The 12,475-nt window shown below is 40.9% G+C and overlaps 1 protein-coding gene across 1 annotated transcript in view; it reads left to right on the top strand.

Moving 5' to 3' along the window:
• Window positions 1–5,413, top strand: part of eif2ak4 (eukaryotic translation initiation factor 2 alpha kinase 4) — a 57,858-nt gene extending 52,445 nt beyond the window's left edge. Inside the window, exons 36-39 of the mRNA XM_063007324.1 lie at window positions 464–532; window positions 2,129–2,173; window positions 3,702–3,817; window positions 5,057–5,413. Of these exons, the coding sequence (XP_062863394.1) occupies window positions 464–532; window positions 2,129–2,173; window positions 3,702–3,817; window positions 5,057–5,114 (288 nt within the window). The 3' untranslated portion in view covers window positions 5,115–5,413. The remainder of the gene's footprint in view (window positions 1–463; window positions 533–2,128; window positions 2,174–3,701; window positions 3,818–5,056) is intronic.
• The last annotated feature ends 7,062 nt before the right edge of the window (window positions 5,414–12,475 follow it).

Genomic DNA, 12,475 nt, shown 5'->3' with positions numbered 1-12,475 from the left:
TATTCCCTCTGTAGCTCATCTGGTCTGGTGACTGTTTCCGAGTCACCGTTTAACTCATGCGATAAACTATGTACTCGCATTCTGCCCTTCACACAAATTCTCACAGCACAGCGAGATCAAAACAAGGCTGCGTTCCCCTGAGGTTCTTTCCCATGTCCTGAAGTAGTGTGAAACACCCAGCTCCCATAGCAACAAAATTAGCATGTAATTTTACAGGCCTTTGTGTGAGGCCTTCAGTGAGAGGGTTGGAAACATGAAGTGTCCCCTGATGCCCCTTCCATGGCAGTCCCCTGGTGCAAGTGAAAGATTACTGAGATTCTTATACATGACAGACCACCTTTGGTCCAGAGCCAGGCGGAGTTAAACGTCCCTGTGAGCTGTAATCTCCTGCACACAAGGATGTGGGGTTTCCTGTTTTCCAGTGACATTCACTGTGTTTTTTTCTTTCTCTCTTCTCTTTTAGATACAAACCAGATTGCAGAATCTTGCTAGCAATTTGCAAAACAAGAGCAATGACATTGAGGTGCTGGCTGTAAGTGAATGCTGTTTGTTTTACTTCATGTACAGTGAGTTTTTGAGTCCATGCACAAGCAAAAAAAAAAAGGCACTTCTTTCACAGATTATTGTTTAATGCTAATGTTACTGAGGTTATGGGATGTGAGTTTGCTATTATTTTTATTCATATTTATTATATTTTACACATTGGAAGTCTGTCACGCTAGCCCACCACTGCTGAGATATGGGTTTAAAATCTGCACAGACGTGTTTGTCTGGGGGGTGGGTTGTTAGCCGAAGCCCTAGCTGAAAATTAAATGTAAACAAAAATATTGATTTCATACATCTGTTAGCAATAGGCTTGAGAGAAGGACCTAAACATAATAGTTGACATATACACTGATCAGCCATAACATTAAAACTACTTTCTTGTTTCTACACTCACTGTCCATTTTATCAGCTCCACTTACCATAAAGGAGCACTTTGTAGTTCTACAATTACTGACTGTAGTCCATCTGTTTCTCTACATACTTTGTTAGCCCCCTTTCATGCTGTTCTTCAATGGTCAGGACTCTCCCAGGACCACTACAGAGCAGGTATTATTTAGGTGGTGGATCATTCTCAGCACTGCAGTGACACTGACATGGTGGTGGTGTGTTAGTGTGTGTTGTGCTGGTATGAGTGGATAAGACACAGCAGCGCTGCTGGAGTTTTTAAACATTTTACTGTCACTGCTGGACTGAGAATAGTCCTCCAACCAAAAATATCTAGCCAACAGCACCCCATGGGCAGGGTCCTGTGACCACTGTTGAAGGTCTTGAAGATGACCGACTCAAACAGCAGCCATAGATGAGCAATCTCTCTGACTTTACATCTACAAGGTGGACCAACTAGGTAGGAGTGTCTAATAGAGTGGACAGTGAGTGGACACGGTATTTTAAAACTCCAGCAGTGCTGCTGTGTCTGATCCACTCACACCAGCACAACACACGCTAACACACCACCACCATGTCAGTGTCACTACAGTGCTGAGAATCATCCACCACCTAAATAATACCTGCTCTGTGGTGGTCCTGTAATTGTAGAACTTCAAAGTGCTTCTATATGGTAAGTGGAGCTGAAAAAATGGACATTGAGTGTAGAAACAAGGAGGTGGTTTTAATGTTATGGCTGATCAGTGTATGTCCACATAAACACTGCTACAACAAGTGTTGCCAAATTTGACCAAGCTTGGTGTCCTGGGGGCTAAAGTAGAAGACTCAAAATCACAGTCTGCTCATTGATCTGCAAGAGAACCAGATTAGTGTATTAATTACTGTATTATATGTACTTTGAGGGTTAGACAGTACAATCCACACTTTCTACATGCACCAATTTAAGCCAACATTTACATTTTTAGCACTTCAAGGACCCAACTGTGACAACCTAACAGTGGTGGGTCTTAAACCAGTGACTTTCTGATCACTAGTCTGCTAAGTTACCACCAAGTGGACTAAATACAAAGTGAGCTACATTGTGTACAGTAATCAGTTTGTTCCTGTGAACTGGGACAATATGTTTGCACGGTGCTCAACAATGTTGTATACACAGTGTTTCCTAAATAAGACCACTTTTGTTTCCTGTCATTCCTAGGTTGACTTGCCCAGGGAAACTCTCATCAACTTCCTGTCCCTGGAGGTTTGTAGCTACTTTCTATTATGATGAGCTTTTGCTAGTAAATAAATTCCATTCCATTGGAGCAGAGTGGAAGGAAGGGAAAGCCCTTTGTATGCATATAAACAGGAATATTACATGTCAGTGGAACCTGTCTGGTGGACAAAGTATGAAGGAAACAGGGCATGAAGCTGTTAAGAAAGGGAAGCACTTTTCCGCCGGTCACTTCATTCTGTTTCATTCTCAGCACTATATGTGCCACCTTAAGAGGAGAAAGAAGCATGGAATTTGGCTGGATGCTTGGGCTGGGTGGTGGAAAGGAATTTTTCCGCTCTTTGTTTAAAAGGGTTTAAGAAATGAATCCATATGAGAAATGGAACTGACGCAAGCTGAAGTACTATATCAGATGAAAGGATGGCTTGTACAGAAATTCATTTCAGCTGTTGTGCAATGGAAAGTCTGGGAGGAAACTATTTGGGCTTGAAGCACAAGACAATCAACAATGATTGACCCTATACTTTTGGAAATCTGAGCTGAGCATGACTAAATGCAGTTTCTAGGAAAACACCACAACTTGTATGTATTATGTATGTATTATGTAGTCCTGTAATATATGCAGTGGATTCTGAAAGTATTCAGTATACATTATTACCCTTCAATCTACTGTACATTAACTACATTACTGTTTCCTCTGGCACTACAGATTGTGGTCAGGTGCATCCTGTTTGCTTTATTTATCCTTCAGATGTGTTGAGAACTTAACTGGTGTCTAACTGTTTGAATTCAATTATAATTAGTTGGACATAGTTTGCAAAGGCACACATCTGGGTCTATACGGGCCCACAATTTGTCCTGCATCATCAGGACTAAAAAGTCATGAAGTCTGTGGATCTCCATGATCAAATTGTTACAAGGCATAGATCAGGGAAGGACATACAACAATATCTAAGGCTTTGAGTGTTCCCAAGAGCACAATGACCTTCATAATTTTGAAAAGGAAGCAGCTTAGTATTACCTTAAACCTTCCTGCAGTTGACATCTGGTCAGAATGGGAGTCTGGACAAGAAGGGTCTTAGTCTGTGAGATAAGAATGAGCCCCACGGCCACTCTTAAAGAGCTCCAAGAGTCCTGAGCAGTCATTTTCCCTTTCGTTTCTGAAATAAAATAGTGTCCTGTGACTTGACTCACCCTGTAGACTGATACTTGATGTACATTTAATATAGTTATATAAAAGCCTAAAATGCTGCCCCTGGCCACTGTAAGGATTGTTATTGTACACTGGAAATCTAGGAGCAAGAACATCTCTGTCATGAATATAAAGACCAAACAAGCTTACATAGGTCAGTTTCCTGAAGTGCATAGTGCATGAGAATGATTTGCCATCGGTTGCAACATTGATTCACAAGGTCTGACTCAGTAGGACTCAGTCAGCATTAGAACAGGGAGAACTCTGGTGTACCATGATGACCACATTGAAAAATCTAATTAAAACCAACAGTTTGTGGATTTGTTAAGCCCACAATATGTCATTTTTTGTGTTTTATTGATTCAGTTTGATGGAGAGGAGCAGTTCAACATCAGCGTCAAACACCTGCTGTCCCATCTCCCCAAACAGCGCTATCTGAAGTCCATCTGTGAGGAGATCCACCGGTTTAAAATGATCAAAAGGTAAACTCCAAGTAAATTATAAGGTTGTCTTTAGCAATAATGTAAAGTACTTGGTCGACTGAACCTTTTAGTGGAGAATTTTGCTCGTGGCAATAATTGCTAACAGCCCATTCATTTCTGAATGCGTTGAAGGTGCCATTGAACCGTGAAGTGTTGGCTTCTGTTTAAACTTAAGTAGAAATTACCTAGGAATGGTACCAGCTTTTTTTATTAGGTTATTAACATAATTTAGCCCTTAGTTGTTAGGTGATTAAATGGTTGACACTGACATATCCCAGCCTTCATCAGGTCCTCTAATAGCAGAGGTGAGATTCAAACGCGAGATCTCCGCATCGGTGGGCTTGCGTCACATGTTTTACCGCTGTGCCACCCAAAGACCCCAAGGAAATGGCATTATTAACAAAATATAAACACAAAAACAACTCAAACACACCATTCGTTTTCTTTGTTCATTTGTTGCATCAGTCAAGACATCAGTTAACAACAATTTTAGTGTTATATATCCTTATTTGGACGGCATGGTAGCTCAGTTTGAAGTTTGCATGTTTTCCCTGTGTCTGTTTGTTTATTAGGATTTTAACGTCATGTTTTTTACACTTTGGTTACATTCATGACAGGAACGGTAGTTACTCATTACACAAGATTCATCAGTTCACAAGGTTATATCGAACACAGTCTTGGACAATTTTGTATCTCCAGTTCACCTCACTTGCACGTCTTTGGACCGTGGGAGGAAACCGGAACCCCCGGAGGAAACCCACGCGGACACGGGGAGAACATGCTAACTCCACACAGAAAGGATCCGGACCGCCCCACCTGGGGATCGAACCCAGGATGTTTCTGTGAGGCGACGGTGCTACCCACTTAGCCACCGTGCCGCCCCCCTGTGTCTGCATGGGTTCCTTCCGGTTTCCTTCCACAGTCCAAAGACATGCAAGTGAGGTGAATTGGAGATACAATTTGTCCATGACTGTGTTTGACATTAAAGACTTGAACCGATGAATCTTGTGTAACCAGTAACTCCTGTATTGTCTTAAATGTAACTAAAGTGTGTAAAACATGATGTTAATCCTAATATCCTAATAAATAAATAAATAAATATATCCTTATTTTCATGGGGTGGGGTTGAGTATTTGGATTGAAACTGTATTACGGTTACTTTTACTCTTAAAGGACAATCCAGTATACAATATAAATAAAATGAAACAGCTGTATTAAGCTGTTTTTTTCCCTTTGCAGGGTTGCAGTTGTCGTCTTGTACAGTTACAGAGATGACTACCACAAGATTCTTCTCTAATCCAGTCATTCCCCTCAATATACAATACAGAGCTGAAATACTCAGTGACCACCTCTGAGGAGTGGTGTTAAAGAATTAGACTTACTGTAATGAATGCAGAGAAATGAATGTTCAAGTGACAGATGAATCATTATTATATGGGTCCAGTAGTCGCTACAGCTTTGCATTTTGGTATCCCCCAGTTCCTACTGTAGTGATCTCTTATCAAGCTGAATTTCCAAAGCAAATATACACAGTAATTTCACAAGTGTTTACTTAACTATGTATTATAAGTGTTACAATAGATACATTAAAATGTATTTTCTGTACAAAGCACTCTCATTATTGTGTGAACCAAAAAAAAATACATTGACGGATGTGGTTCATCTGCCTATTAGTTCTGTTTATGGTGGCACACCAGACATTAGATACAAGAAATTTCCAGGTAAAACAGGTAAAAGATAGCTGAGCCAAACTATTAATACAGTTTTTGTATCAAATACAAGTATTAATGTTGGATTTGTGTGTGAATAATCCATGGCATTTCCAATATCATAATTATTTTCAGTGATATTAATAAAAATGGAAATAATAATTAGTAGTGAGTAGAAATAGTACCGTGATTGAGGTTTAGGCAGGAAATAATAATAGGTGTGCAGCTTTAGAAGAAAAATATATTGATGTATGTATGAATTGTCTGGAACTCCTGTAAAAATGCCTGGACCTGAAACCTGTAACTTCAGAAATAAGAGTGCCTTCGTTAAACTCTTAAAACCTCTTAACTTTCATAATTCCTGGAGTTTTTTCCGGAATTAAAACTCTGGTAAGTTTAACCTGTTATACTTTCGAAGACCTGGAAGAATTGGAGATTTTTTGAAAGTGAGATGCAAATGATCTGTAAATGAACGACACTTAAAGCTGTGTTCTCAAATCTGCATGTTAAATGTTAAACAGGTAAATCAGTGGGAGGCTGAGTATTGCACTTGTCATGCTGGGCACTAAGGTTTAATAAATACAGACAAAATATTCATAACCTTCTTACATATACAGTATATATATACAGTGGGGGAAATAAGTATTTGATCCCCTGCTGATTTTGTAAGTTTACCCCCTTACAAAGACTTGAACAGTCTATAATTTTTATGGAAGGTTTATTTTAACAGAGAGAGACAGAATATCAACAAAAAATCCAGAAAAAAAACATTAAATAAAATTAAGGGAAATAAGTATTTGATCCCCTACCAACCAGCAAGGATTCTGACCCCCACAGACCGGTTATGTGCCCATGAGGCACACAAATTAGTCCTGTCCCTGTATAAAAGACTCCTGTCACAGAATCAGTTTCTTCCGTTCAAATCTCTCGACCACCATGGGCAACACCAACGAGCTATCAAAGGACGTCAGGGACAAGATTGTAGACCTGCACAAGGCTGGAATGGGCTACAAGACCATCAGCAAGAAGCTTGGTGAGAAAGAGACCACTGTTGGTGTGATAATTCGAAAATGGAAGAAATACAAGATCACAGTCAATCGCCCTCGCTCTGGAGCTCCATGCAAGATCTCACCTGGTGGGGTAAGAATGATTCTGAGAAAGGTGAGGTCAGTCCAGAATTACACGGGAGGAGCTTGTCAATGATCTCAAGGGAGCTGGGAGCACAGTCACCAAGAAAACCATTAGTAACACACTTCGCTGTAATGGATTGAGATCCTGCAGTGCCCACAAAGTCCCTCTGCTCAAGAAGGCTCATGTACAGGCCCGTCTGAAGTTTGCCAATGAACACCTGAATGATTCAGAGAAAGCTTGGGAGAATGTGATATGGTCAGATGAGACCAAAATTGAGCTCTTTGGCATCAACTCCACTCGCCGTGTTTGGAGGCAGAGAAATGCCCGGTGGGGATGGTGTTCTTGGGGTCATATCCAGCATTTCTCTGCTCCCAGCTCCCTTGAGATCATTGACAAGCTCCTCCTGTGTAATTCTGGACTGACCTCACCTTTCTCAGAATCATTTTTACCCCACCAGGTGAGATCTTGCATGGAGCTCCAGAGCGAGGGCGATTGACTGTGATCTTGTATTTCTTCCATTTTCGAATTATCGCACCAACAGTGGTCTCTTTCTCACCAAGCTTCTTGCTAATGGTCTTGTAGCCCATTCCAGCCTTGTGCAGGTCTACAATCTTGTCCCTGACGTCCTTTGATAGCTCTTTGGTGTTGCCCATGGTGGTCGAGAGATTTGAACGGAAGAAACTGATTCTGTGACAGGAGTCTTTTATACAGGGACAGAACTAATTTGTGTGCCTCATGGGCACATAACCGGTCTGTGGGGGTCAGAATTCTTGCTGGTTGGTAGGGGATCAAATACTTATTTCCCTTAATTAAATACAAATTAATTTATAACTTTTATTTAATGTTTTTTTTCTGGATTTTTTGTTGATATTCTGTCTCTCTCTGTTAAAATAAACCTTCCATAAAACTTATAGACTGTTCAAGTCTTTGTAAGGGGGTAAACTTACAAAATCAGCAGGGGATCAAATACTTATTTCCCCCACTGTATATATACAGTATATACATGTAGTGGACAGTCGTAGCCTAGTGGGCAGAGCTTTGGGCTATCAATTGAAATCGATCCCGGCTCTGCCATGCAGCCGCTGTTGAGCTCTTGTGCAAAGCCCTTTACACTGTCTGCTCCAGGGGTGCTGTACAAGCTCTGACCCCAGCTTCCAAGCTGGGATATGTGGAAAAAGAATTTCATTGTACTGTACACCTGTATATGTACAGTGTATCACAAAAGTGAGTACACCCCTCACATTTCTGCAAATATTTCATTATATCTTTTCATGGGACAACACTATAGACATGAAACTTGGATATAACTTAGAGTAGTCAGTGTACAGCTTGTATAGCAGTGTAGATTTACTGTCTTCTGAAAATAACTCAACACACAGCCATTAATGTCTAAATAGCTGCAACATAAGTGAGTACACCCCACAGTGAAGATGTACAAATTGTGCCCAAATGTGTGGTTGTCCCTCCCTGGAGTCATGTGTCAAGGTCCCAGGTGTAAATGGGGAGCAGGGCTGTTAAATTTGGTGTTTTGGGTACAATTCTCTCATACTGGCCACTGGATATTCAACATGGCACCTCATGGCAAAGAACTCTCTGAGGATGTGAGAAATAGAATTGTTGCTCTCCACAAAGATGGCCTGGGCTATAAGAAGATTGCTAACACCCTGAAACTGAGCTACAGCATGGTGGCCAAGGTCATACAGCGGTTTTCCAGGACAGGTTCCACTCGGAACAGGCTTCGCTAGGGTCGACCAAAGAAGTTGAGTCCACGTGTTCGGCGTCATATCCAGAGGTTGGCTTTAAAAAATAGACACATGAGTGCTGCCAGCATTGCTGCAGAGGTTGAAGACGTGGGAGGTCAGCCTGTCAGTGCTCAGACCATACACCGCACACTGCATCAACTCAGTCTGCATGGTCGTCATCCCAGAAGGAAGCTGACGCACAAGAAAGCCCGCAAACAGTTTGCTGAAGACAAGCAGTCCAAGAATATGGATTACTGGAATGCCCTGTGGTCTGACGAGACCAAGATAAACTTGTTTGGCTCAGATGGTGTCCAGCATGTGTGGCGGCGCCCTGGTGAGAAGTACCAGGACAACTGTATCTTGCCTACAGTCAAGCATGGTGGTGGTAGCATCATGGTCTTGGGCTGCATGAGTGTTGCTGGCATTGGAGAGCTGCAGTTCATTGAGGGAAACATCAATTCCAACATGTACTGTGACATTCTGAAACAGAGCATGATCCCCTCCCTTCGAAAACTGGGCCTCATGGCAGTTTTCCAACAGGATAGCGACCCCAAACACAACCTCCAAGATGACAACTGCCTTGCTGAGGAAGCTGAAGGTAAAGGTGATGGACTAAACCCAATTGAGCACCTGTGGCGCATCCTCAAGTGGAAGGTGGAGGAGTTCAAGGTGTCTAACATCCACCAGCTCCGTGATGTCATCATGGAGGAGTGGAAGAGGATTCCAGTAGCAACCTGTGCAGCTCTGGTGAATTCCATGCCCAGGAGGGTTAAGGCAGTGCTGGATAATAATGGTGGTCACACAAAATATTGACACTTTGGGCACAATTTGGACATGTTCACTGTGGGGTGTACTCACTTATGTTGCCAGCTACTTAGACATTAATGGCTGTGTGTTGAGTTATTTTCAGAAGACAGTAAATCTACACTGCTATACAAGTTGTACACTGACTACTCTAAGTTATATCCAAGTTTCATGTCTATAGTGTTGTCCCATGAAAAGATATAATGAAATATTTGCAGAAATGTGAGGGGTGTACTCACTTTTGTGATACACTGTATATATACACCGATCAGCCGTAACATTAAAACCACCTCCTTGTTTCTACACTCACTGTCCATTTTATCAGCTCCACTTACCATATAGAAGCACTTTGTAGTTCTACAATTACTGACTGTAGTCCATCTATTTCTCTACATACTTTTTTTTAAGCCTGCTTTCACACTATTCTTTAATAGTCAGGACCCCCACAGAGTAGGTATTATTTAGGTGGATGATCATTCTCAGCACTGCAGTGACACTGACATGGTGGTGGTGTGTTAGTGTGTGTTGTGCTGGTATGAGTGGATCAGACACAGCAGCGCTGCTGGAGTTTTTTAAATACCGTGTCCCCTCACTGTCCACTCTATTAGACACTCCTACCTAGTTGGTCCACCTTGAAGATGTAAAGTCAGAGACGATCGCTCATCTATTGCTGCTGTTTGAGTCGGTCATCTTCTAGACCTTCATCAGTGGTCACAGGACGCTGCCTATTGGGTGCTGTTAGCTGGATATTTTTGGTTGGTGGACTATTCTCAGTCCAGCAGTGACAGTGTGGTGTTTAAAAACTCCATCAGCATTGCTGTGTCTTATCCACTCACATTAAAATTTACCTCCCTGACATAAAAATTGACAGTTTAAACCACCCCTTTTTTAAATACAAAGACAATTACAAATAAATAGCAATAATTCATTTTATGTCTGTTTTTCATTTTTTGAAATCAGAAATGTTGTGTAAGTGTATTTATCATATTAAAATGTTAAATTGAAAACAGACAGAACACAGAAATCACACTGTTTATTTTTCAAAAAGCAGATAGAAATGAAAACAGTTTACAAAAATCAAACATGTACAGCAGCTTCAGCTATTAAGGTTTTTTTTTTGTTTTGTTTTTTACAACATCCGAACTACACACATCGTTACTCAAACTATAGTTCAGTATTAATAAATAAACTATTTAAAAATAAATAATGGAATCTTCATCTATGGTTTATCTACTACATTTTAATACAACCTACAAAACTGCCTCTTACGTTTCCATAAGCCAACAGTAATCGGTTCACAATGTTCTCGAAATTTTCTTGCTGCTTGGTCAACTCCCCCGAACCATTGTTTCTTTTTTGTTTCGAAACTCCCTGTGAAAACGGACTGATAAACAAAAATGAGATGCAATCCAAGGTCTTCCTATTAATAATGTATTGTGTAACACTCTTAGGTTTGGGGTTTACTCTTGGTAATTTGATCCTAAATAATAAAAAAACCCTGTTTACTAAAGCAGTTTTCCATCCTAATGGAAGCAGAGCAAATCCCTGTTCATGCATCAGGCTTTCCAAATGTTTTGCAACCTTTTGGTAAGTATATAACCCTAAAAACAAGCACCGTCTGTTTTGTATTCTTGTGGATAATATTGCTTTAGATCTGACATCCAGCTCAAGTCCTCTGGGTCATGCTTGATAATAATACTGTATTTAATGTAGGAATACATAGTAGATGGAAACACTAAGAACATACTCAGCACATGCGTAAATGCAAGTTCTTCATCAATTTGATGTGTTGCTTTATTGCAAATGTGTCCAGATGCTTTGAGTGTTGCATCAAGGGACACTGTAGTGCTCGTCACTGTAGTGGACACTTTACAGGTCACCACGGTAAAGTTTTGCATTTGGTCAACAAATATCAGATTTAATGCAGTAATGATTGAATGATTTGTGTTCATGTAAACATTAGAGTCAGAGTTTAGTCTGGGTTCTTAACAAACATTTTAAAACATCTGTATTAGAATCAGAAATGAGTTTATCATTACACTGGAAGTAAATTATTCATTTACAGTAAACATGAGATTCTGAATTTCCCAGCCTCTTGTGGGGCAACAGATGTTGCTGTTTGGCCAAGTTTAATATATACACTGATCAGCCATAACCTCCTTGTTTCTACACTCACTGTCCATTTTATCAGCTCCACTTACCATATAGAAGCACTTTGTAGTTCTACAATTACTGACTGTAGTCCATCTGTTTCTCTACATACCTTTTAACCTGCATTCACCCTGTTCTACCACCACAGAGCAGGTATTATTTAGGTGGTGGATCATTCTCAGCACTGCAGTGACACTGACATGGTGGTGGTGTGTTAGTGTGTGTTGTGCTGGTAAGAGTGGATAAGACACGGCAGCACTGCTGGAGTTTTTAAATACCGTGTCCACTCACTGTCCACTCTGTTAGACACTCCTACCTAGTTGGTCCATGTAGATGTAAAGTCGGAGACGATCGCTCATCTATTGCTGCTGTTTGAGTTGGTCATCTTCTAGACCTTCATCAGTGGTCACAAAACGCTGCCCATGGGGCACTGTTGGCTGGATATATTTTTGGTTGGTGGACTATTCTCAGTCCAGCAGTGACAGTGAGGTGTTTAAAAACTCCATCAGCACTGCTGTGTCTTATCCACTCATACCAGCACAACACACACTAACACACCACCACCATGTCAGTGTCACTGCAGTGCTGAGAATGATCCAACACCCAAATAATACCTGCTCTGTAGTGGTCCTGTGGGGGTCTTGACCATTAAAGCATTAAAGAGCAGCATTAAAGGGGGCTTACAAAGCATGCAGAGAAACAGATGGACTACAGTCAGTTATTGTAGAACTACAAAGTGCTTCTATATGGTAAGTGGAGCTGATAAAACAGTGACAGTGAGTGTAGAAACAATGAGGTGGTTTTAATTTTAAAGGAGAACTCGACATAAATGTCTTTGTTGGTTCACCACAAGCCAAAGGAACAGCTGTATTGCACCATGAGTCTCCAAGTCGTTAAAGCTGTACAAGAGAGAAGAAACAATTTTTCTAGAAGTAATTACTTCAGTTGCCCCTTTGATGTTGGTGAGGAGGGGGTAAACTGGATTTGGATCTGGTCAATGCTGTGCTTTTTCACTCTGAAAGGACAAGTCGCCCCAAACTATGGTAGCAAAATACCCCCCACCTCATCTTTACCTGTGTTTATTTACTTCATTATATCAGTTTTGCTTGTTGCCAGTCCTG

The sequence above is a fragment of the Trichomycterus rosablanca genome, chromosome 13, assembly GCF_030014385.1.
Source record: "Trichomycterus rosablanca isolate fTriRos1 chromosome 13, fTriRos1.hap1, whole genome shotgun sequence".
Taxonomy (NCBI): domain Eukaryota; kingdom Metazoa; phylum Chordata; class Actinopteri; order Siluriformes; family Trichomycteridae; genus Trichomycterus; species Trichomycterus rosablanca.
This window is presented reverse-complemented; position numbering and strand designations above follow the sequence as displayed.